Source organism: Pagrus pagrus (assembly GCF_965226575.1).
Source record: "Pagrus pagrus genome assembly, chromosome: 18".
Taxonomy (NCBI): domain Eukaryota; kingdom Metazoa; phylum Chordata; class Actinopteri; order Spariformes; family Sparidae; genus Pagrus; species Pagrus pagrus.
In genome coordinates this window covers 10,051,545-10,076,602 of record NC_140202.1, presented here as the reverse complement: position 1 = coordinate 10,076,602, position 25,058 = coordinate 10,051,545, and the positions used below count along the sequence as shown (strand labels likewise).

The 25,058-nt window shown below is 41.0% G+C and overlaps 4 protein-coding genes across 5 annotated transcripts; 1 reads left to right on the top strand and 3 right to left on the bottom strand.

Annotated features, from left to right (window-relative positions):
- Positions 1-1,250: 1,250 nt before the first annotated feature.
- On the bottom strand, positions 1,251-10,256 carry pabpc4 (poly(A) binding protein, cytoplasmic 4 (inducible form)). The gene is made up of 15 exons (XM_084380488.1): positions 9,618-10,256; positions 7,029-7,222; positions 6,093-6,208; positions 4,990-5,129; positions 4,816-4,910; positions 4,598-4,735; positions 4,410-4,505; positions 4,017-4,286; positions 2,838-2,928; positions 2,608-2,700; positions 2,331-2,461; positions 2,141-2,231; positions 1,926-2,056; positions 1,701-1,824; positions 1,251-1,599 (listed from the first exon to the last, which is right to left on the bottom strand). Exons 1-14 carry the CDS (start codon positions 9,808-9,810, stop codon positions 1,723-1,725), a joined length of 1,881 nt encoding a protein of 626 aa, XP_084236614.1. The 5' UTR covers positions 9,811-10,256; the 3' UTR covers positions 1,251-1,599; positions 1,701-1,722.
- Positions 10,257-11,115: 859 nt separating this feature from the next.
- On the bottom strand, positions 11,116-13,781 carry zpcx (zona pellucida protein C). The gene is made up of 9 exons (XM_084380775.1): positions 13,325-13,781; positions 13,139-13,251; positions 12,982-13,061; positions 12,726-12,897; positions 12,541-12,646; positions 12,362-12,447; positions 12,209-12,294; positions 11,265-12,111; positions 11,116-11,193 (listed from the first exon to the last, which is right to left on the bottom strand). The coding sequence occupies exons 1-9, from the start codon at positions 13,733-13,735 to the stop codon at positions 11,172-11,174; spliced, it is 1,923 nt and encodes a 640-aa protein (XP_084236901.1). The 5' UTR covers positions 13,736-13,781; the 3' UTR covers positions 11,116-11,171.
- A 1,598-nt stretch (positions 13,782-15,379) lies between these two features.
- tmem54a (transmembrane protein 54a) lies at positions 15,380-19,750 on the top strand. Its single transcript, XM_084380720.1, has 6 exons — positions 15,380-15,547; positions 16,664-16,860; positions 17,305-17,364; positions 17,685-17,873; positions 17,976-18,113; positions 19,327-19,750. Exons 1-6 carry the CDS (start codon positions 15,535-15,537, stop codon positions 19,462-19,464), a joined length of 735 nt encoding a protein of 244 aa, XP_084236846.1. The 5' UTR covers positions 15,380-15,534; the 3' UTR covers positions 19,465-19,750.
- A 516-nt stretch (positions 19,751-20,266) lies between these two features.
- LOC311273591 (putative histone deacetylase 1-B) lies at positions 20,267-24,632 on the bottom strand. Of its 2 annotated transcripts, none has more exons than XM_084380717.1 (14): positions 24,491-24,632; positions 23,651-23,763; positions 23,435-23,552; positions 23,278-23,352; positions 23,053-23,191; positions 22,754-22,895; positions 22,579-22,671; positions 22,366-22,474; positions 22,107-22,247; positions 21,684-21,792; positions 21,301-21,431; positions 21,045-21,215; positions 20,846-20,897; positions 20,267-20,757 (listed from the first exon to the last, which is right to left on the bottom strand). In XM_084380717.1, exons 1-14 carry the CDS (start codon positions 24,540-24,542, stop codon positions 20,730-20,732), a joined length of 1,473 nt encoding a protein of 490 aa, XP_084236843.1. In that variant the 5' UTR covers positions 24,543-24,632; the 3' UTR covers positions 20,267-20,729. The 2 variants fall into 2 exon arrangements, with proteins under 2 accessions (XP_084236843.1, XP_084236844.1); XM_084380718.1 differs by having other exon boundaries at positions 21,063-21,215.
- Between the last annotated feature and the right edge of the window lie 426 nt (positions 24,633-25,058).

Genomic DNA, 25,058 nt, shown 5'->3' with positions numbered 1-25,058 from the left:
TCCATTATCACCCTCACTTTTCACAGCAGGTCTAACATGTTTCCAGGGAACACAGGTGCATTTGAGGGGCATCACAGGCACCACGAGGTCCTAAAATCAGGACTTCAGTTTTACTTTCATTGAAGTTTAGACACTTGAATAGAACCGAGCTATCATTAATGTTATTATTAACACCTGTGTTTTTCTGTGATGACTTCTGTGAAGTTAAAATGGCAGCTGTGAAATTAAATGACACTTTTCCAGGCTATGCAATTTGTTTTACGTTTCTTCGCTTTTTCAAAATGTCATTTTGTGTGCAGCAAAAATAATTTGGGCACAAACTTCAAATAGGCTAAGGCATTTTTTAAAAGGTTTAAATGTTGTAAGTTACTTACTTAATGGTTCATTAATTGTTAATGAATTACCAATGCTTATGCATCAATTACAAGCTGTGAGAAATCTTCTTGCAATACCCTAATTAGTTTGACTTAGACAAAGACAAAATCACTTTAATTTCCAGTACAGTTGTTGTATATATGTCGCCTATTATTAACACATTATTAACACCCTCCTCACGAGATATAATGAAATCACCAAGTTGTACATCATCCTCCTTGTTAAAGGTGGCCCTCTGCTGTCTGTGTTCTGCCCTTTTTACTGGCCGTCTTGTTCCTGACAATTTTTTTAGTTACCTGGTCTGACAAAGTGTCACTTAAATCAAGAATATTTCCATTCTTGTTATCAGGATCACATTTTTAGATTGGGTTTCATACTTACGATTCCAAAATAAACGTCTTTTTGAGAATAACGTAAAAATGACATGAACATGAAGTTGACGCCTATAAAATAGTATTTTTATTTCAGCATTACATTGTTCTTATTTACAAAATTAGACGCATTTAATGATTTACCATTTTCAGAGCTCAATATCAGACCATGCAAAAGTGACAGTCCTTTGTTTGTTGTGATTTAATGAAAATAAATATGATCATGAGGTTTCAGGTTTCAGGCTCAGTAACCATATTTCTAACTAATACTTTGGTACAGTGAAAAACCTCTCTGTCCTTCTGTTTTTAGTGCAAAAATGCCTTTTAAAAGGTAGATTAAATGTTTTTCTCTCCCTTTTCTGGTTCATATATCAATCATCTATCAAAACAGAGCAACCTTAATTACAACTATCTAGCCCAGACAAAACGTATAATTGTCACACTTACACACTTGAAACTGAATAAAATAGGTTACACGTAAGCATTAAAGTAACACAAGAATGGTAACCTTGATAATTCATCCCTTTATTGAGAATATCACACACCCATGATAACACGATAGAATGGGGGAGTCCATAATTTCAAATCAAACATAAAACTTTCAAGCAAAGAAAAAGAACAAGGCTCATTTTCCTTTAAAAAAATCCTCTCCTTTGCCACAGAGTGAGGGGCCTTGGTATGCAGTTTAAAAGTATTACAGAGCTAGAAAATTGTGAACTGTAACATTTTTCAAAATGTTCAAGTACATTTTTTAAATTACATTTTCTTTACTTCTGCCTAATTGCTCAGAAGAGTCTTGTGTTTTGAGTCAGTGTAGTGAGTCTCTTCGCATCCCTGCTTGTTTTTCTGTGCCCTGAAACAACACAATGACTTTTAATAACTGACACAAAACTTCAACAATGCATGATCAAATCAACAAGCATGAATAACTTCACTGTTTATGTATTATCATACCAATTTGATGTAGCACATGTCTTCAGGATGTGCCAGCAGCAGCAGTTGTAGCCATGCCACCAACTTTCTGAGTGGCATCTTTCTTTGCCTGGTGGGCTTGAAGCACAGCCACAGCTTCTTCCACCTACACACCAAACATCAAACATGAATAATGACACAGTGTAGTATATGGATAACGCACATTTCAGTGTGACATAATGGCAAAAATACAATGAGGGGAAGTACCTTTGAACGCAGAGATTCGTGAGACTCCAGCATATGTAGCAGTTCAGAGTTGTCGATCTCCAGCAGCATGCCAGTGATCTTTCCTGCCAGGTTGGCATGCATGGACTGAATCAGTGGGAAAAGACGCTCACCTATTTAAAAAAAACAGAGAACAAATCAGTCTAATACAAACTGAAAAGCTCTACAGTTGATTCATTACAATATGGAATTCTTACCTAGCATCTGTTTCTGCTCCTGAGGGGGTGCAGCAGCCAGCATGGAGGCTGTGAGAGGCTCCTGGCCCTGAACGTGCACAGCTGGCTGAGCCTGGAAGGGACAAATATAGAACATAGGAGAGAAGATTAAAAATTATAGGTTTGGGGGCTTGATGTGACTGGAACAATGTGATTGGTCTTCTGCCCATACCTGCTGTAAGGCAATAGGTTGCACCACCTGGGGGTTCGGATTACGGACACCGGTGGCATACTTGTAAGGAGGCATGGCACGGGGCCCGGGGACTCCCATTGAGGGGCGAGGAGCCATGGCCTGGCCAGAAGCTAGCAGAGAGGAGGAGAAATGCAGCAGAATTCACACAGTGTCTTGACAACCGCTAATGTACATGTAGTATCAATCAATGATTAATAACATCCAGAATCAGTGAGTTGATAGTGATCATTTTGTACAATTGTATTGGTCAACACACCTCGTGGGCCCTGTCCGCTATTAGGAGTCATGTGTCTCAAATTGGCACGGGGTCCTGGCTGACGCAGCGAGTTGGGGATCCCTTGGAAACCACCTGAGAGTGACAGATGCCGAGACAAAAACAATGAGATTAGATAAGAAAAATGTTGTACATTTTTATTGGTCTATTACAGTACATATTAAATAGGTAACTGAAAGTATATCAAAGATAGATGCACATCATATGCTCACCTTGACCTCTGCCACCTTGTTGCTGCCATCGGGGGTTGGGTCGCATTTGGGCCAGCTGATTGGGTGCATAGTATGTAGTCCTATTCTGGGCCTGGTGGATAGAAGTCAGTGAAATATGTCAATTTATGTCATTAAAATCATACCCTACTTAACAGGTAGTTTAATAACAAGTTCTAAAATGACTGCTGTAATAATGTAAAGTGTGCTGAGTGCCTGGACAGTAGGCCAAGACAGCACATATGTTATATAGGATCATAACGCCATTTAGTACCAAGATGGAGGCAATATTATTTGACCTTATTTGAGCTATTGTTTCTGGGTTTTTTTGGTTTTTTTTTTGTACTTTTTTGTTTTGTTTTATGCTGTGCCAAAAAGCTGAAACAAAAAATAAGCCCCCCCCCCCCAAAAAAGAAAAATCGTACCCCACTGAAACCCCTGATGGGACTAACTTCTTAATCCATGGCACTTAAACCGAAATGAAATTGAACAAAAGTATCAGAAGTTTGACAGAGACCTCTTGGCAATGCCATCTGAAAACTTCCCTTGTAATTGTTGGGAATTATTAAAGCGTTCTTGATATACTAATTTAAATAAAGTACTTATTTTAAACCTGCATTACAAGATTTTTTTGGTCACTTGCAGGTGGAAACAAAACACTGATTTATCATCATCTTTTAACATGATATAATAAACTTATTAGCACACAGTTGCTTATTTATACATCCAGCAGACACTGAGCAACATTAGCATGCATTTGGAGTAGTGTTTGTGTCCACCTGGTGAATATATGTCCAATATTCAATCTACTTTTAGCTCTGTTTTTGGTCTCAACCAACCTCTGAGGAAATATCAGGTTCGTAAGGTGTTAAATGCTTCACCATGTTCACCAGCTATTTGCTAACTTTGCTCGTCTGTAGTTCAATGTTTTAACAGCTTTACACTAAAAACATCAGCAGTGAGACTGAATCAAAACAGAAAAGTGTAAAGCCTAAAAACAAAAATAAGCTAACATGCTAAAAAGCTTCGGAGAGCTAAGGGGAACTGTAGAGTCAAGTGATAATTATCTGTGTGTTCACCATAAGGAGCGACCCCTTCAATATTACATCAATATATATATATAGATTATATAAAATATAGCCACTTTAACAGACACTATCATATCAGATTTGAGTCTCACACCTGTGGCACAGCTGGCATGAAGTAGCCACTGGTGGGCTGGAACTGGTTAATGATGGCGTTCGCTGGCATGGCTCTCATGCCAGCAATACGCTGCATGTACTGGTTGGTGAGGTGGGCTTTGCGCTCTTCTTTGCGCTGAGCGAGAGCTACGTAGAGCGGTTTGGAGCCAACGATTCGTCCGTTCATCTCAGTCACAGCCTTGGTGGCCTCTTCGGGGGAGGAGAAGCAGACAAAGCCAAAACCCTTGGAGCGACCCTCCTCTAGCATCACCTAAAATATAGACAGATTGTGATGCAGACAATGTTATCACACTGTTGCTATATTTATATTGCAGTGATGCACAGTCTTGTATCTAGTGGTAATGCATCGCAGAATCAGTTTGATTATTCTCACCTTAGCACTTGTGATAGACCCAAATGGAGAGAACTCCTTACGCAGTTTCTCATCATCTATGGTGTCATCCAGGTTCTTAATGTAAAGATTTACACCCTGAAACCGAGCACAGTCATTAGACATATGTAGCAGCTTCTTTGACATGGTCCAGATTAATTTGATTAATTAAAAGGTTAGTTTCTACAGACCTGATAACGACTGATCCTTTCTTGTTTCAGTAGCTCAAACTTCCTCTTCAGCTCAGCCTGTCGCTCCATTTTCTTCTGAGCCCGGCCAACAAACACAGTCTTGCCGTTGAGTTCGGTGCCATTCATGTCCTCTACAGCCTTTGGATGAAATCATTATTATCAGAGGAATGACCTGTAAAGGCTCACTAAAATTCCTCATTTCCATGAGGCTAGTGTACCTTGTTAGCGTCCTCATGCTTCTCGTAACTAACAAATCCAAAGCCTCTGGATTTGCCGGTGGGGTCTGTCATCACCTTCACACTGAGTGTTTTACCTGCAGAGGTTAAAGGTCAGGTAAGTTTGTTGTAAGACTTTAGAGTTCAGAGTAACACCCATGGATCTAGTAATGTTACCATATTTGTCAAAAAGCTCCTTCAGGCGTTCATCATCCATATCATCCCCAAAGTTCTTGATGTACACATTGGTGAACTCCTTGGCTTTGGCACCAAGTTCAGCCTCCCGTTCCTTGCGAGATTTGAAACGACCAACAAACCTGAAGATAGAGGAAGAGCAGCAATACACACTCTTTTAAAACAGTCCCGACTGAGATGAGAAAACAAACCAGGATCCGTCTCTTTTGACCTGCTTTGTCCGATCTAAAACACTCTTGATCCGGGTTTCCGGGTACAGAAAGTTCCGCAATGACAGAGGAAGACCTGACCACGCAAGCAACGGTAAATAAGACAACATCCACAAATCAAATTCACAGCTACATTTCATCACGTGACTCATTCCTAGGGTAAACAATGAAAAAACAACCAACTGCGGTTAATATCACCAGAGGCAGGCAGATATGTCAGCATGCTAGACAACACAGTGACAACCATTGTAATTCTTGGTCCAAATACTTGATGAGGAGGTGGATGGAGAGGGATGGAGGAACAGAGTCTCACAGTACAGTACAGGAAAGCTGAGGAGGACCAAATGATCTTATATACCTTGCTATGACGACCTCTCTCTCCTTCCGCCATCCAGTATTGCATTCCTGCATTCGATCCATCACTAAAACACACAAGCGTTGTCATACACACACATACAAACACTCCGAGACGGGTGACCAGCGAGTGGACAAATGAGGCAACAGAAAATGCGTCTGGTAGGAAGGATGAGAGTAAGTAAAGAGTTTTTTAGTTTGTTATCTTTCAATTTAGAGTTTATCTTCATACTGGCAGTAGTGAGAGATGAGCTTATTAGTCAGATTATTCACGCACAAACTCACCAACTGAAAAAAGACATGAAAAGTCAGTTCACGCAACACAACAGACAAGTCAGGTTTAAACATTACATATCACCATTAGATCACCAACTGCTGCACCTTCTACATGAGGACCTTCAATGTCATGCTAACTTTTAAATACTATCAAAATCATTTTAAAATGCAAGCTAAATTATTTTCAAAACACTATCAACAATGAACACCCGTTTGTCCCCAGTTCCTAGATGATCAGACACTCACACCTTGCGGTCATTCAGAAGCATGCCGTTCATCTTCTCAATGGCACGATCAGCAGCATCCTGGGTCTCAAAGTGGACAAAAGCGTAGCCTTTGGAGCCATTTTCATCACACACCACCTGGAGCAGAGGAAGACGTGGGTAAATATGCATCCAAAGAGAGACATCATGACACATGCAGGCAGTTCCTTAACTTTAGATGCACAGTGTGCCCCGCCTAGGGGGCTCTTTATCAAAACAAAAGGTGTAAGAAGCATGGGATCATGGGAGTTGTTCCGTTATTGTTAAACATCCACCACTAATGATGAAAATCTATCTACGTGACTCAGGCAGAAATGTTCACAGATGAGGTAATGTATTAAAGTTAAAAGTCAAATTTAAATCAACAAAATATATAACAAAAGTGAAGTTGTTAGACATTTTAATGCAGAAATGTTACATATTATACATTGAAACAATAAAAGCAACATTTTGAGGTTTTAGAGGGGGTTATTTGTCATTTAACTGACTCAATTCCCAGTTTTATACTTTGTTAATTTTGGTTGTAAATTAGCAAGCATCAGCTGTTAAGTGTATTTTGTTATCTGTTGACAGAGCTAGGCTAGCTGATGCCTGTTTTCATTCTTTATGCTAAGCTAAGCAGCTACTCTCTTGCAGAAAGTAAGATGAGAAGATACAACTCTCATGTCTGGAAGTTAGATATGAGGCTACAGCTGGAAGCAAGTAGCAAGTAGTGGAAGTGTTGGAACAATGTGACCAGTTCTTAGTTGGAATTGGTAGGAGAAAGTTATACGTGCATAGGTTTATAGGTCGATTTTTTAGTCTAACTTAGGCACAATCTGTATAAAACTCTAAGCAGGAACAGTGGGAACATATAAAGCATTTTAAAAAACAATATTACAGTTGTAAAGCCTCTTAGTTACATCTATGACAATTGTACCTTGCAGGAGAGGATGTTGCCAAAGGCGGAGAAGGTGTCGTACAGGGCTTTGTTGTCAATGGACTTGTCAAGGTTCTTGATGAACACGTTGCCCACTCCAGACTTCCTAAGGGAGGGGTCTCTTTGGGACCACATGATTCTGATTGGCTTCCCTTTGACCACGTCAAAGTTCATGGTGTCCAGGGCTCTTTCAGCTGGGAGGGAGGAGGTGGCAGAGAGGTGGAGGGAAAGGTCATGCGTGGTTGTTTACGCTGAGCCAGGAGTCTGACAACATATCAGTCACTAGTATGTATGCTATATATCATGCTTCATCTATAATGGTCAATGCTCGTTGTTTTCTCGACCAGTAACGGTTGTGATAATGCAGCCATCGCTTTGGCCTACAAACACAGCATTGCCTGAATAACTTTCCTGGAGAAATATCATGAAGCTACAGTGGAGTGAATTAAAACAGTTTACCCTCCCGTGCAATTTATGTTACAATGGAGAACCCCTGCTGCTACGAGCACATATACAAGGCCTGAGTAACATGGTTAAGATACTGCAGCAGACCATGTGGCCGATGAGCAGCTGGGACAGGTGTGAAGGGGCAGCCGCAGTGGCAGGCTAGGAGCACATGGCCCCCTTCTCTAACTCACCACATGCTGCTGGGCCACGTCCCACCTAGGCCAGTTGCAGTACCAGCACAGAAAACACAAATGAGCTTAAGTACTAACATGTTTCATTCTTCATTTCCTCATATGCCATCTTTGAGCCTGGTTTAATCGCTAAGGTTCAATTTCTATCATTTCTCTCTCAGACTATGGCTTTAACTCTCATATAGGCTCCCATGTCCATGTGGGCACACATGCCAAACATCCTTTTGTTCAGTCACTCCACAGTAACAGACACACACACACACACACAGGCCAGGCTTTCCAGCTAAAAGTGTCTGGTAAACAAAACGGAGCTGCCTTGCGTCTGCTGGCATCAGCAGTTTGGCTTGCAATTGTACTTCACACAGGCCGTGTGCTCAGAAAAGGTGTGTGATCGCTGTCAAACATGTGGACTTCTGGAAGGTTCCGTGTAGAAAACTTAGTTATAAAAAAAAAAAGGCCAAAAGAGATCTACTGTATGTGCACGGTCATTATTCATGTAGTACATGCTGTCATTCAGAATGAAAGTGAAGTTGTGTAAAATGCTAACAGCGTCGGATTAGTTGTCATTGTTAACCATTCCTGTCATGTTAAAAACTTAAATTTATTGTGGGCAGGCAGATTTCGAGCTGCTCAGAAAGACCTTCTATATTTAGAGAGGGGTCCTGAGAGGTATGTGCTGGCATGGAGTGTGAGTAGAGCATTCTCCACCATTGATGGGGAAGAGACACATTCAACTAGAATGCTCAGATGAGCAACACCAGTGAGTGTTAACACATACAGCTGTGACATGACAAACAACGTTTACCGCTGATGTAAAAACTAGTTATAACTCTGTTCAGGAACGTTTTTCGTAGCATTACACAGGCAGCAAAAAACTATTGCCCCACCGACACGTGCTAGTTAGGACTCCATGTAAATACCCAACAGCTACCATCCCCCATATCTACACCTCCAATAACAAATGGTGTCTTCTCACTTGTGGCTCTTATTACATTTACTCAACTGAGTGATACTATCTTCCTGGAAGCGAGCCAGTAGTAGCCTCTAATTACTGCGGGTTTTGGTTGCCCGCTCAGATAAATGTGTGACAGGTGTTTAACGTTGATACAAGGCGCAACAGAGTCAACACAATGTAAATAGCATCACCGGGCCTTTAAAGACAACCACTACACGTGCTACTATTGCTCAATGCTTTGGTACCATTGACTAGGAAACAGAAAAGCATTATGATAAAAGACACTTAACACTTCTGCTATACCTGTGGATGCGTGGACTTTCAAAATAAAACTGTGATTAAATCCAAATAAAAGCAGGATCAAGTCTGATATGTTTGAATGTACCAGACAATACACATAAACATGTCAAGCAGGTGTTCAGCTTATCGTCACCGTTCAGCTGTTCTTGTCACTTTTCACGCTTTCAGTGAATATACTGTTGCAGCAGAGGGCAGTGGGAATTGACTTCACTCAGTGGCCCTTTAAATAGGAGCAGAAATGGGTCGTTTTGGGCTCAATGACTGAGATCTGCAAAAGGAGATTACAATATATTCCCAGTTGCAGTGCTTATTAGTGATGGACATAAACTGACTCTCTGTTGACTTTTAAGCACAAGTCAAACTCATAATGTGAGAGAGGGCTTTAGCCATGGTGGTGACATACATTAGCAGGAATATAGAAGAACTGGGACATGCTTATGTGGGTCAAAGTAGTGCTCCAAACAGTCTGAAGAACTGTCTTGCAAAAACATATCACTTCATCCACCAGAATTTAAAGTTCAACCATGTTTATGCATTGCCAGTATGTCCCTGGTTGTGATTATGTGGATAGTTTCGGGTCTGACATTGAGAGCATATGGTGACATTGTCAGTGTCTGAAGGATGCATGCTTCCAGCCTCTTAAAGCCACATGCAAGTAACATGCTTAAAAAGCACTTTGCAGGTTTCGTTTCTTACCATCAGCTGGCTGGGAGAAGTTGACATAAGCGTATCCCAGGGATCGCCGGGTGATCATGTCTCTGCATACCCGAATGGAGAGCACCGGTCCGGCTGGGCTGAATTTCTCATACAGCATAGCCTCCGTGATATCGGGGTGCAGGTCGCCGACGTAGAGAGAAGCCATCGGATAACTCCCCGTCGCTGTGTTCATATCTCGGAGTTCACAAAATAAGTGAATGCGGAGCCTCCCTCAGACACGCCAGGAAGAATAATGCCGGTATGAAGTGTATCCTGGGTCCAAGCTGCGCCTCACTTCTCGCCTAATAAAGACACCGACAGCTGGCTCCGAGGTCCAGCTTTGTTGAAAAAATGTCAAACCTGAAAAAATCACGACATAAGTCGATGTCTTCTGAAGTCTTCCGTCAAAGATGCCAACTTCGGGTTAAGCCCGAGGCCTCTTGTTTCTGTTTTTTATTATTAATTTTTTGCTATTTTTTTTTTAATGTTTGTATTTTTTTTTTTAATAGTGAGGTTCTTATTTTTATGGAGATTTTGTTGCTTTTATATTTTTTTATATTATTTTTAAGTTTTTCAAGAACAGTGAGTTAGACACTCACGGTTGTTTTGTGGCTGGGGAAAGAGGCTGCGTGAGGAAAAGCATGGGCACTTTATAGAGAGTGACGGTGCGGAGGAAATAGTGGCCAGGGTCAAACTTGGGAGAGAAAAAACACCGAGCGTGCAGCGTAAAAGGGAGAGCGCACACAGAGCTGCTCCAACTACAGCGCCCCGCTCCCCACAGCGACATCTGGGTGGGAATACAAAAGGCTCGCACACAAAACGCACCGTGGACAGGCTTTTTAAGCTTGGGAAGGTGATTAATGATTATTGAAGCAGGAAACAAATGATTTTTTTTTTTTTTAAAAGGGGGACTGGTGTCTTCAATAGGTAGGGAAATGCAAAGGGGAAAATAATCCAGTGTGTGATTATTTATGTACACACACATTTAAATGAGAAAGTACATTGATAAAAAAGGTAAACGGAGGCAATTTACAGAAATAAATGTCATATTTTATAAATGTAATGGTTACATTTATTTTTAAAGCAACATAATGTCACTTTAAGGCTTCTAAATCACTTTGATGTTAGTGTCTTGTCATAGGGTGAATGGTGTCTCCATCACTTGTTTAGGATCACAGCGTTACATACACGTTTACCTCAAGATACCAAGTTATCAACACAACACATTGTTATGATGTATTGAGTTTTGTTTGTAATCAGCACCTACATTGCATCTGACAAATTGTTGTTATGACAGTGGTGTTGCACTCAAACTGTGGGGGGTGCCAAATTGCACAAAATGCCAATTTCTACATAATGTTGCTTAATGGCAAGTTTATTTATGGAGCCAGTCATTTCTTTTTGGGTTTGATTTTGGCAGTTTCAGTGTGGTTGAAGTGAAAACCTGCTTTGCTTCTTAAAACATTTGTATATGCATTTAATTAAAGACAACAACAGATTATTGCTCAATATATTTATTCAATGCAATTATAAAATATTCTTATGAAGTTGCAATTATTCTGCTTTGTCCATCCTCCTGAGGATAAAAGATTGAGAAATAAATTAGTCACATGCATGAAACACACTGAAGTCGCAGATTAAGATTACCTTAACAAATCCAGGAAAGTTGACCGTAGACCCGTCTGCCTTGGTTCTCTTTTAATTCCATCCATCCCAAATCTCCTGATCACACCTTCGTCCTCCTCTTGCTTCACCTCTTCTTCCTCATAGCTCAATGTTTGCAAGCCACCTTTTCCTTTCGAGAACTGAAGTTTTGAGCGAATTATAGTACGCGCGTCATTTGGTTCTTCTCTGGGCATCACAGCTGCATCTGCCTGCCTTTGAGCCAGCTCGTCTCTCATTTTGCTAAAATGAACCTTTTCAGATGTCTTATCTGGCAGAGGGACGTCAGCTTCTTCTGGAGCCTCGGTGTCAGACAATTGAACTCTTCCCAACCACATTTTTATTTGAGAGTCCTCTGCAGTGGATGCCTCTTCCAGTTGTGGAGGAATTATCAAGTCAACCAGTGTAAGAAGATTCAAATTATGATCTCTGATCTCATGTTGAGACTCTTGGTCTGCGGTCGAGACTTGCAGCTCAGGAAGGTAACGTGCCTGTAACTCAACTGTCAATTTGTCTTCAGACTCAGAACCAATATTCTCTCTGTTTTCAGTATCTTCCACCTGTCCAGGCAGCCAAAGGGTCAGTCTGCCAGCTGGGTCCTGGCTCACAACCACAACACCCTGAGTTGGAGAGGAGAGTTTGCTTCTTGATATAGAAGTACCAGAAACAATCACATCCTCAGTCGCTGCTCCATCAGAGGCCTCAAACTGTGTGGGGTCACTAACAAGAGCGCTGGGGGTTTCTTGCGGTTCAGAGAATGAAGGCTCAGGACTCGTCTCTACATCTTTGTCCACGATGACTAACGGGCCAGTGCTGACAACAGCCTTGACATCTGAAATGACACGCTAAGTGAGTCACTGAGTCAGAGACCAGAAATAGCACAAATCCATTTGCTGCTGCACTTTGACAAAAACCACAAAAGCACTGACCTTCAGGAAGGCGTTTGACTGACAGGCCTTTACACTTTGAGCTGCAGCACTTGCACACCTCTGCAGTTCCACTCAGGTCCTCCCATCTAGAACAAAAATCTCATCAAGCAATGAAAAAGGTCACTAAATACAGTTTTATGTGTATACAAGTACCTTGACTGGATCATATTATAGTTGCAGGATTTAGAGCCAAAGGTGACACCCTTGTCTGAGAGGAGGACACTGCAATGGATGTACATCTTCAGAGGAAGAGAGTTCACAAGGTCATACAGCTGTCCAGGAGATGCATGATGGTAAAACCAATTTATTTAAAAAAAAAAAAGAAAAGACACCTCAGAAATGAGATAAGACGTGTTCAGAACCAAATTAACCACATCTGCTCTGTTAGAGGCCACGAATCGTACGACAGCATGAGGAGAACCCAACGGGGCCGTGCACCTGCAGAGAGACGCATCATCACAGCTGATCGTATCATCATAGTGCAAGCATTACCATCAGCTCCTGACCGGCTGCTTACCCTTTATTCAATATGACTGCGTGCCTGGGTGCAGTCTCAGGTTCGGGAGATCCAGAGACAAAACAGGACTGGATGAAGAGCTGCTGCTTGGGTCTGGTTTGGGCAGAAACCTGGAGGTTGACAGCCTGGCCTCTTTTATAGATATTAGACTCTGCAGTGCTGCTCCAGGAGGCTACAGGAAAAACAAAAAAACTTTGTGTCTGTCAACCAAACAGCCTAGCTTAATGGCACCTTTCTGACTCACGAGATTACTCACGATTCATGGCTTTGATGTTAAAGGGCTTGCCATGTTCAGAAAATGCAGCTGAGACAAAGAAGTTTGGATCGGCATATGACCTGAAAGGACAAGCACTCCCCTTTAGTATGGTTACTTGTGACCACTTAGAAAAGCTTTAGTAACTCTATAGATGCACCTCTTTGGGGTGCAGGAGATGTGCACTGTGGAAGGAGTTTGCCACCAGGTGGGAAGAGGTTTTTTGAGATTCAAGTAGAGTGTGTTTGTGAACGTCGCCAGGCCATTCTGCATCTGTAAGAAAAAGTCAAATCTCAGAAAGTTCTCATGAAGCCTTGAGGAGAAAGTAACAGTTTGATCAACTCACCATACGTGTAGTTCCACACTCATCCAAACTGTACATGAAGACAAATTGGTGTGGTAGCGCTCTGTTGCTGTAGCAGCCGTCACCCAACTGTATCTCCTCTCTGGTCAGCATGACAGCATTTGATCTTTTATCCACCCGCACAATCAGCTCAGATTCGTCGCAAAACACCTCTATTTTGGGAACGTGCATGATAGGAGGGAAATCAGCAAGCATGTGAAAGTCAGGGGTCCGAGTTTGCCACGAGCTGAAGATGGTGTCATACGGAGTGAAATCAAAGTTGCGTTTAAATGGAAAAGGCGGTAAAAATCCTGGAAACTCCTGGGGAAAGGTGCCATCCTGCCTGATCATTCGCGACTGAACTGTGATAAAATGTCCAAGAAAAAGGCAGAGGAATATCTCTGTTGTCCCCATTGTAGACCTCGAAAGTGGACCAACCACTCTGATGCTCTCCTACCACAGGTGTGTCATTAAGAAGGAGCAGTGGCAGGAGGGACAGGTGAAGGGAATCAAGCTAACGAGGCTCACGGGCAATTATGCAGCCAGTAATGCTCAGTTGTGCTTTCTCTGGGTTTTATTGTGAGACTAAATGTATTTAGCAACTATATATTTTTTTTTAAATGAAGGAAATTGTGTGTTTTTTTTCAAAGTCATTTCAGATTTTAGGGGTCTTTGTTAAACCCTGACACCTGAGGCAAATTGTATCTAGAATAAATAGTCCAGTCTTCCCCATCTAGAATAATAAAATCATTATTCACTTGATGATATCTATCTATAAAAATCATGGATTTAAAAAAAATCTAAATATTATATCCTCATCCGCAAACACCCAAATCTGTAACTTTTATGATTTTATACTGATATTATAATCTTTAAAAATAGAACTGTGTGTATAATACAGTTTTAATAACTTCCTTTATGTAGGAATCAGGTCACATTTACATATTCAAAGGACTGAAGAATAAGGATGCTAACTCTATGGGCATGTAGCAAAAGAACTGCTTGTATATTGGTTTATACATTTGGAAAGGAAATAACATGATCAGTAAAGCTAAAGATAAAAAAAATAAAAATGTTACTAAACAACAGCCCCCTCTACCCACGATTAAGTACAGAGTGGCAACAATTAATCAATTAATCGAAAAGTTGGCAACTATTAAATTATCTGCCAACTATTCTGGTAATTGATTAATACATTTTTTTTAAATAGTTTATTTATTTTTAGATAAAAGGTCAAATTTCTCTGATTCCAGCTCCTTAAAGCAACATTATGTAGTAATTGGCATTTTGTGCGATATGGCGCCCCCCACAGTTTCTGAGTGCAACACCACTGTCATAAATACAAATCCCAGGTCTGTAACAATCTGTCAGACATACTGTAGGTGCAAACTACAAACAAAATTCATTACATCATAACAATGTTAGGTGTTGAAAACTTCAATCTTGAAGTAAACATGTGATGTAACGCTGTGATCCTACCCTCTCACTGAAGTTACATAGTGCAGGAACAAGTGATGGGGGGGCACAGTGGCTGAGACAGAGACACCATTCACCCTATTACAAGACACTGTACCATCAACATGATTCTGAAACTGTTATTTTAAGATAGAGGGAAAAAAGTGACATAACGTTGCTTTAAATGTGAATATTTTCTAGTTTCTTTACTCCTCTATGACAGATTTGACAATGTTGGGATTTGGAAATAGCCTACTGACCAACATTTTTACCATTTTCTGACATTTTATTGACCAAACAACTAACAGTAATAAAAAAAAATCTTATATGAATAGACCACAGAATCAGGTATTACTTGCACTATAAACTCACTATAGCAGGCTATATCTTATGCAATATGGTGAGGTATTTACATAGTGAAACTCTTGCTGGATATTGTTTTTATCCACTTTCTATTTCTTGTTATAATTTTGAAATATCCCTTTAAGTATCAATGGTGAGTGGTTATAGAATTGCATGTGTAACAGGTAAATAACTTTTCCCTCCTAAACACCACTCTTGTACAGTGAACGTGCACCGGGCGGGGCGGCGCGGCGCCTCCGCACAGGTAGGCGGAAGTTGGTCTCTGTTTGTCCGCAGGTGAGCGGCACTGGAAGAAGACAACGACCCATCGAAGGCGGAGTGTCGAAAAAAGCTGTCAGAAATGACTTTAATACCGCTTTAACACCAATGTGATCTACGGGGACACAGAATACACCATGGTGAATCTAGGTAAGTTGGATTTCACGTGAGCTTCCTGAGGTGACAGGTATGTAGTCGGTCATGTTGCGTGCTGAAGTTTTTAGGCGTGGTCTGCTGTTGTTAACGGATATCCAAGGAGAAGAGACGTAGCTTTTCCGGGGTTTTCCTGACAGAACTCATTGTAATCTCTTATTTTGTGTCTTAATATTTATGAATGATATTTAATTGTTAAGCCCCACACAGGTGTAGCATAGCTTGTTTGGAGTTTCACTGAAATACAAGTACAACTTGTTGGGTAGCTCTTGCCTCACCTTGGATTCATGACTATGACCTGTCGATAGGTCAGATGTAGACACAGTATAGTGGGCTATGGGTCCCACACTGTACATTATATCATTATTATTTAACCTAAACAAGTATCTGACATCACCAAGCAGAATCAAAGAGACATCCTGTCCCTGTCAGATAAAAAAAAGTTAGATGAATAATAAAGTTTGGTCTGAACATTACAGCAACAATGTGTGATTATGTCTTCTTGAATGCCAGCAAACATCAACAATATTATGACCAAAAACATGGAGTCAGACAGGTCACAGGTATCTGTTACTACCTGACCCCTTAGGCCTCCTAGGTCCTCAACGCTCCACCCGAAGCTTTGTCCTGTTTGGTTCAGGGGGGGCTTACATGGTCTTTGGGTGGGTGCTTCGCCTTTTACGCAGGGGAAAGAACAACATAGCGTAACATAATCCCCATCCTTTTTCTGAGGTGTCACCATAGCTGCAGCACTTTTTGCAGCATGCGGTGGATGAGATCTTCTTCTCTGCAGGGGTCGGATATAATTGTGGTAACTGCCTTAGTCTCAAGCATGAACCACTTGCCCGCTTCCTTTCTGAAACCACAGCAGTGCAGTGAAGTCAGTTCTCACACAGGTTCACACTCATCACATTCAATACATCTGCAACATCTGCATACAGGAATTTCTTGGTGAATACAAAATTGGTTCCTGTGGGATTTAGTCTGACCATAGGGACTGTTGTACACACAATGCCCTAAATGAGTTAATTATCTTTTATTTTATTTTGGCAGTGGTCCTGATGCCTTACGTGAAGCTATGAGGTCAAAATAACATCTTTCTTCTTACTCTAGGAGTATGCTGTGCCAACCTCAAGGACAACAAAGCCCTGATGAAGATGGGGCTGGGGCTTGTGCTCGTGGGCCATGTCAATTTCCTTCTTGCAGCACTGGTGCATGGCGCTGTGCTCAGGCACATCAACGTGCACGCTCAGGCCCGGACCATGGTGTACGCCATCTCTAATGTCATTGCCATCGTGGCAGGCTTGGTGGTAAGTATTGGGACGTGCAGTTCTCCAGGCAAACTTTACATACTGGTTGCAGAATGTATTAATTTGCTGATCCTTTTTTTTTCTTCATATACTCAATAGAAAACATATTTATCTGCATTCATATTTATCTATATATTTTTATTTTTATTCTGAATTTGAAGCCAGCATAAGTTGAGACAGGGCAACAAAAGACTGTAAAAGTTTTTTTCTTTTAAATAGTTTTACAATTCCCACCTTTTTTGGAATCGGGGTTATAGGTTTTACCAAAGAGTTTGCTTCTGAAAACTTCTCATTTGATCACGACGCAGTGTATAGTTTAAAATTACATTGGGTCAATACATGTAAATATTTAATCTTTAAATAGCAGCATTTTGGCTGGTGATATTGTATTATCTATCTGTGAATGAAACATCTGTCCTTTTTGTGTTTGTGTTTGCCCTTTAGGGAATAATCAGCGGAATAACGGCCATTGTCCTGTCGAAAAACAAGAAAAACAGGATCCTGGTAAATACTACTCCCGTCTGTCTGACACTGCTTCTCCCTCCTCCATTCTCCTGTCAGAACTTGCACTTTGGTTTTTTTGAGTGAGTGAGTGAGTGAGTGCATGCTTGTGGAGATACAGAAGTGGATAATTATTTAATAAGTAACATACTAGTACAACCAGAATCCTTTCAAATACTGGAACAACTTGTGATTTCCATGTTCCCACACTACTTCCCTCTTACATCTACTCACCATTGAAAAGCAGGTACTCCTTTCACATACAACATTAAGGGTTGTCAGCTTTCATTTAATAACATTCTCACGTCATGTTGTCTTTGCAGCAGTGGGTCTTGCTGGTCATCAGCTTCCTGTCAGGTCTCCTGGCAGTTGCCTCCACCTTGGGCTTGTCAGTTTCTGTGATCAAAGCTATCATGAACAAAGGATGGAGCCTGCTAACACACTGCACGCATCATGTCGGCTCCTCTTCCAGCATCACATATGAGTGCCCCTTTGACCCCACCCGGATCTATGTAAGTTGGATATAATTAATTATCCACTTGCAGTTTGGATATTGACTTGAATTGATGCAAAAGGGTTGATCAGAGTTTTCTCACCCTCCGTTTTGTCGACAGGGGACCACAATCATCCTGTGGGTGCCTCTCATCTTCATGTCCATAGTGGAAATGGTGTTCTCCTTCCGCTGCTTTGCTGTCTGCATTTTTTTCCTCTACCTCTGTCCGTGCAGGAGGAGGCCGTCCCGGGTTAGGAGGGTAAGATCACTGACTCTACTGCATCTGGATCATTGTTATCTTACTGTGTCATAAATAGCATGTAATTTTGACTTGAACGACTTGGATCAAATTACTTGAACATGTCTGGTAGTGATGTATACGGTTTCAAAGGAGAAGAAACAAAAAGAACAAAAGTGAATTTCTCGAACCTCACATAACAGAACTGAAAAATCCATACAGTGAAATGGACAAACACTGTATTGTAACCTTGATTTGCTAAAGAAGGAGTGTATTTTTTACAAGAGAGATCAGCACCTTTTTTGCCGGACTGTCATTCTGAATGACACACTGTACTGTACTGTTTGAGGTTACACGTCTTTAAAACGTATAATTTAAGTTTACAATTATAAAACTATTCTCATACAAAATATCATTTTAATACAAGGCTAAGAATTAGCATAGCAGAATTAAAATGTCTTAATCAAGCCAGTGTTGTAACGTTAAACTGACATGGCTTCATACATCCACAAATAGCATTGTGACATTGAATTTAATACAGACAAAGAGAAACCAGTGGTGAAGACCTGCTCACAAGGAAAACTTGAACAGAGCTGTGCGGTAATTGTGTCTCCTCTTATGCTGTGTGTGCATGATCACATGGCCTGATCTTGAAACTGAAAAAGCATGTTTCATTAACAGTGGCTCAGTTTATTTCCCATCACTGGATTTGTCAACAAAGGCATATAAAAATGTAACGTGTGATAAATGTATTAATTGTTATGTGTTGCAAGCATTGCAGTTAAATTAAAACTATTATTTAAAACACAAAGTCAAGATACTTTTTACATGTATTACCACCAGTAGTTTTTGTGCAGCCAGCTCTATAAACAGGCAGCATTGTGGTCAAATGATTAACCTTCACCATGTTCAAATATGGTGTATAAAATATGCAAACGGAAATCCACAGTATTGTTAACACTTTGTGTGCGTTGTTTGATAGGAAGTCTTTTCATTCTTGTCGTAGTTGTCATACAAATGTAGTAAAACAGCTCATGAAATACGGCTGTCACAAGTTTGGACAGGCTTTTACATGCTTAAGCAACACTGCTACTGTATACCTGGGAGCTATAATATATATCAATATTATATATATTATGTCAATAAATTATAGCATGAACCTGGCTGGAGCATTCAGGATCTGAATACAAGTTCGCATCCCGTTACTGAAAATCTAATTCATGTCATGTTTCAGGTGCGCATCCAGAGACCTGTTGAAATCCAGTCATCACCTCCAGCACGAGATCCAGAGAGTGATGCTCCAGCTGAGCCCGCAGAGCAGGATGAACTGCTGGACTCTGTCACTGCAGTGGAGCAGAGTGAATGGCTCTGATGCAGCTAAACCTAATAATAGGTTGCAAACAGCGGGGCTTAACGAGATAAAACTTCACGTGAGGCTGTTTTCAGTGCGTCTGTTACATTAAACGTCTGAAGAACACATCCATGGGACTTGAGCCAGCAAAGACGATGGCATTTTATTTCCTTCTATATCAAAAGGAGGATTTTTTTCTTCTAAAATATTGCTGTTGGTTTGGTTATCAGATGTTTGTGTATGTTGGTATTGTCATAAAATACAAAGAGCTGTTACCTGTATCTTGAGATTAAAATGATTTCTTTTTATAATGTTGTCTAATCATTTAATCAGACATAACGTTTTGTAATTTTATCTTAAACTCAACTTTACAGAATAAATCTACATCAACTTTACTGGGTGTAGGAAGTGGGGTCAACACGCACCAGGGTCTGTCAAATTTAAATGACATTTGCAAGTTCTCATGTGAAACACTTTTACTTAAGTTTCAGAATACAAATATATATACACAACATATGAGTTCTGGTATTTTTCTGCTTCACACCGAGTACAACTGGACATTTATGTCCAATTTCGGCAGAATGAAAAAGCCTGACACCCCAAGTGTGACAAATGTGACTAAATTTTCAATATATTGAGTCAGGAGTGCAGAAAATTTACGAAAGATGTCTACGCATCAGTAAAGGGCACATACTAAATAACATTCTAAAATATAAGACTGTAATAAACTTACACTTTGACATGTAAATGGTATTCAGGTCTATACACAACCATCTTAACCACTTTTGAAGACCTTATGGAAGCAAGACCAGTGACACAAATGTATTACAGAAAAGTTTCTATTGTATAAACATGCTTCAACTACATATTCAAAGACAGGAGAAACATGGGACTGAAAGACAAAACAGAGTAGCCAAAATATCTGATTTAAATAAATTAAATCCATCAGATATATAAAAGCATACGTGTACTAAGCCATTTTACAGAGTTGTCCACAAGGGAAAAGCAAATGTGGTAGCATAAAAAGATGAAGGATAAAAAAAATGAGAAAGCATACAAAAACAATACTCAAAAACACTGACTGACTTCAGTCCATAAACGGCAAGGTTGAAAAGGTGTCCTAGAAAATTATGTTTAAGATCCCTGTCCCATTGTGAGGGAGTGGGGTCTGATTAAAAAGGTACAGTCCTTCATGGAGGTCCACGGCAGCAGCCTGGACAGATGGTTCATCCACAAAAATCTTGCACAAAGATCCGCCCTGATCAGTTGCATGGCTGCTGAGGACCTCAAGGTGTCTTGGACTCCTCCTTAGGCCTAAAGGACCCAGAGAGGAAAAGATTAACCCTCACAATAAGCCACTTCCTGGACAACATGGTAATTAAGTTGTGCTGTGTTTTCTCACTTTGAGGTGTCCATTTTCTCCTCCTCTGGCACCTTCTCTTCTTCTTTTACTTCTAGAAAAGACAAAAAGTCACGGCAATCATAACGCAAACGTAAGTCTTGTATTAAATAGGACGATCTGACTGAAAATAAGATCTCCTTAAGTTATGAAATGACATGAGCAGTGAGATGAAAATGAGAAAAAAAAAATGAATAGATACCTTTTGTTTCCTCCTCACCTTTCTTCTCCTTTTCTTCTCCCTCTTTCTCTCCTTCGGTTTTAGCTCTCTTGACTTTCTTGAAGCTGGCTGCATTCCTGCGGCCTCCTTCGCCTTCATCCTCCGAGTCAGAGAACTCCTCCTCACATGCTATCCTCTTGTCATGAGCACGGACTGAACATTAACAGAGGACAGGGTTAAATCAAAACGTTGAACTCTGCTGTTCCAAGAAAGCTGTGACTGTGTGAAAGGTTCTTACTGGAGATGCGTTTGTTGGGGTCATCCTCCTCCTCATCTCCACTGTCCTCCTGTACAGCATCCTCAGGAATGGCCTGCATCTGAACTCCCGGGGCATGGGGCAGCATACGCAGGTTCTCAAACAGGCGCTGCCTAGAAAGCAAAACACAGGGTGAACATACTGATCACTTACAAGTTGAAACCACAAACTACCTGAGATATGAACCTGTACCTACAACATGGCCTAGCTCTCTACCTATCAATCACAACACAAGTAACAGGTCCAAGCTGCTGAAACTACTGAATAATGACTCAGATGAAGCTGAGCAATACACATGCAACTCTCATACAACATTCAGGACATCAATAAATAAATTGAATGGCACAGTTTCATCATGCACTCACTTGATCTTCTCCAGGTAGTCGTTGGTGTTCTGATTGGTCATGTTGGAGGGGCTGATGTGCAGCTTGAAGTCTGGTCCAAAGTACTCAAAGTAGTCGTTGTATGGGAGCTCTGTTGAATTGAGTGAAAATTAACAGAACGATGTCATCATAGAATTAATTACTTGTCAACTATTTAAAAACTACATATTTGAGGATGTAATTTTGGTCTTTGGGAAACACTGATCTACATAAAAAAAAAAACCTGACATTTTAAAGACCAAACAGCTAATCAATTAGCTAATAGTTGCAGCTCTATATGCAATTACTTATTTCTAAAAAGGTAAGAAAAGATTTGAAACATATGAAAAGAGAAGTTGTCACAGCCCAGAGATATATATTCACATTGCTATTCATATTCAGCACAACATGGGCATTGCGTCTCACCGTTGGGGATGGAGGTATCAAGGGCTACAGCAGTCTCGTACGTCCAGCAGCGTGCCACATTACGGATGGTGTAGCCGCCTCCACCCAGCATCAGCAGTGGCAGGTTGAAGCTCTTCATGTACTCCACACACTTGGCATGGCCTGAGTACACAGTAAGTAAAAATATTCAATTGGGAGAAAATTCTTTGTTTTCTTAGTTAAACTTTACTGAAGATAGTTGCAGTTGTGCCATCAGGAGAGAGACGTTTCGTTATCTCACCTTTAATGGTGAGGTTAAAGCAACCGAGCCTGTCTCCTGACAGAGAGTCAGCTCCACACTGCAGAACCACTGCGCTGGGTTGGTACATCTCCATCACTTTGGCCATGATCTACACAAACAACAACATTCACTCTCTCAAATGTTTCTGTCCATGAAGGGAGCTCTCAGCTACCAAAACATCACAGTCAACAAGGTCCTCGTTCATTTACTCACAGGTTTGAATATGGCTTCATATGACTCATCGTCAATCCCATCCCTCAGTGGGTAATTCACAGCGTAGTATTTACCCTTCCCAGCACCAATGTCCTGCAGAGAACAGAGCAAATGTCAACGCACCGTTCGACTATGATGATGTGACTCTTAGCTGTCAAATAACTTCAAGGCTTACTCTCAGGTCGCCTGTGCCAGGGAAGTACTCCCCATACTTGTGGAAGGAAACGGTCATAACACGGTCTGTGGTGTAGAAAGCCTCTTCCACACCGTCCCCATGATGGATGTCAATATCTATGTACAGAACTCTCTGGTGGTATCTGGAAAGAGGGGGGAGTGCCTTTAAGTCCTGAAACTTTTTGATCTTGCTTATGATGTTTATGGAAATATTCTAAAATGATGTTTTTGTCGGACCCTACAGAAAATAAGTATCATCCACTCGTGCAAAGCAAACTACGATGTGGCTTCTGTACTCACTTCAGTAACTCCAGAATAGCCAGTACAATGTCGTTGACGTAGCAAAACCCTGAGGCCTCAGACTTCTTGGCGTGATGCAGGCCTCCAGCCCAGTTGATAGCAATGTCTGTCTGCTGTTTGTTCAACTTCACGGCGCCAGCTGAAGCACAATGAAGGAAGGAAAAATTAGCAGCCTTCATATAATGAATCTAACAGATCATTTGTGTGACTACAGCATAAATTTACCAACAGAGCCCCCTCCTGAGAGCTGGCAGAACTCGAATAAACCATCGAACACTGGACAGTCCTCTCCCACGTTAACTGCAAGGCAAGGGCAGAAAGATAATCAGAACATGAACACACAACTTTTCCTACACAGACCACCTTCTCTGACCAAACTTACATCTCTGCATCTGTTTGCTGTACTCTGACATGTTGTCTGGTCGGATTGAACGCAGGAATTTGATGTAATCATCGCTGTGATACTTGGTCATCTCCTCTCCGCTGGCTTTGTGTGGACGCTGAAACAAAAGCACAAATTAGTACCTGAGACACACAAGAAAAGCTAGGGAGGACCAGAAATGTGACTGAGAAACACTGTTACTGTAACTCAACATACATATATCTCCATCTTTCTGTAGAGGCCATAATTGAGCAACAGGTTGTGAGTCATACGGATCCGGTGGGGCTTCATGGGGTGCCCCTGACCATAGTAGTAATTTCCAACATCACCTGAAATATAAGCAAATAAAACACACCACGTTGGATCATTTATTTATTATATTTGCACAATGATTACATGTAAATATGGAGTAAACAGCAAACACTGTGACATAACATGTTTCTGTGCGGAAGAGATTCACGCATCGAAAAGGTGGCGAAGGAATTCAACAGCAGCCTCACGCATAACTTATGTATCATGATCCCGAAACCGGACTTCTCCTCCAAAATGTTTAAAATCAAACCGCCTCCACGGAGCTAGAAAAGTACCGAGCTGTAACTAAAGGCTGGCGCTTTGTTACGAGCTGCGATTAAAGTAGAGCAAAACACTAGTTCACGCCAAATTACTCGAAGGGAGCAAGACGAGCCATTTTAATGTTAGCTTAGTGTTGACGTTAATTGCGGTGACAATGAAGTAGCTTCTCATATCCCCTTTGTTAGCTCTCAAGCTAGTCACGTTAACTAATCAAGTTAAAGTGCTAGCATCTGCTAGATAAACGCCTGAAATTGTATTTTAAGATGTACCGGCGCATGTATGTAAAGTGAGCATATACTACCAGGGCATTAATACTCTGTGTGGACTCTTGTGTTTTGAAGAGAGCCGCCTGCTACTCAAGCTAGCTAGGTTAGCTAACGTGCCAGGTTAGCAAGAGGTGAAATAAGCTGCAACCTTTGTGAGCCCGAAGTGCCGCTTTTCATTCAATAGTGCGTCCGCCGTCTAAAGTACAATACTACTTACCGTCATAGTAGTAGCAAACTTTTTTCTTTGTTCCTTGGGAAGTAAGCGCCATTTTAGTGCTCTTTGGCTGCCTTTCACCGCACACCGCAAGAGACAACAGCGACCAGAGGCGGATAGTTTGTATCACGTCCAATCAATGAGGTGTAATGTCAGCTGCGGTCAACAGGGGGCGACAGAGCGGCGGGCTGTCCCGCACTGTGGACTGTGTTGTAGTAGTTTTTACACAAAGAACATCCATTACTTAAAATTAAATAAAATAACATTACCACAATGTTAAAACTCAAACTGAAAAGTACAGAAGTATTATTAAATACACTGAAAATGGTAAACAGTCACGTTAAGCAGCCACATGGTTCCTGTAGTAAGACATTATTATATATTTTCTGATTAAAGGGTCAATTCATCCAAAAATGAAAATTCAAAGGTAGGTGTAAAATGTAAATGTAAGTCTCCAGAAACCCCAAGATCCCAAATTGATTTGAAAGATGTTATTTACACCGCTGACGCACTGTTGATCTTGTGCACCCACTTCAGACAGGATGTGCACCGACGGACTATTTTCTATAAA

What these genes read in the sequence shown, in the direction of transcription:
- LOC311273591 (XM_084380717.1), bottom strand. Translation starts at nt 24,542, where the DNA reads ATGGCGCTTACTTCCCAAGGAACAAAGAAAAAAGTTTGCTACTACTAT. An exon ending in AGTTTGCTACTACTATGACG is followed by an intron (nt 23,764 to 24,490) that starts GTAAGTAGTATT and finishes CTTATATTTCAG; the next exon opens with GTGATGTTGGAAATTACTAC. An exon ending in TGATACCTCCATCCCCAACG is followed by an intron (nt 21,793 to 22,106) that starts GTGAGACGCAAT and finishes TCAATTCAACAG; the next exon opens with AGCTCCCATACAACGACTAC.
- zpcx (XM_084380775.1), bottom strand. Translation starts at nt 13,735, where the DNA reads ATGGGGACAACAGAGATATTCCTCTGCCTTTTTCTTGGACATTTTATC. An exon ending in CGTCTTATCTCATTTCTGAG is followed by an intron (nt 12,448 to 12,540) that starts GTGTCTTTTCTT and finishes CTTCCTCTGAAG; the next exon opens with ATGTACATCCATTGCAGTGT. An exon ending in ACTTTCCTGGATTTGTTAAG is followed by an intron (nt 11,194 to 11,264) that starts GTAATCTTAATC and finishes TTTTATCCTCAG; the next exon opens with GAGGATGGACAAAGCAGAAT.
- pabpc4 (XM_084380488.1), bottom strand. Translation starts at nt 9,810, where the DNA reads ATGAACACAGCGACGGGGAGTTATCCGATGGCTTCTCTCTACGTCGGC. An exon ending in CTTCTCCCAGCCAGCTGATG is followed by an intron (nt 7,223 to 9,617) that starts GTAAGAAACGAA and finishes CCTCCCTCCCAG; the next exon opens with CTGAAAGAGCCCTGGACACC. An exon ending in GGAGCTTTTTGACAAATATG is followed by an intron (nt 4,911 to 4,989) that starts GTAACATTACTA and finishes TAACCTCTGCAG; the next exon opens with GTAAAACACTCAGTGTGAAG.
- tmem54a (XM_084380720.1), top strand. An exon ending in ACAAGAAAAACAGGATCCTG is followed by an intron (nt 17,365 to 17,684) that starts GTAAATACTACT and finishes TTGTCTTTGCAG; the next exon opens with CAGTGGGTCTTGCTGGTCAT. An exon ending in TTGACCCCACCCGGATCTAT is followed by an intron (nt 17,874 to 17,975) that starts GTAAGTTGGATA and finishes TTTTGTCGACAG; the next exon opens with GGGACCACAATCATCCTGTG.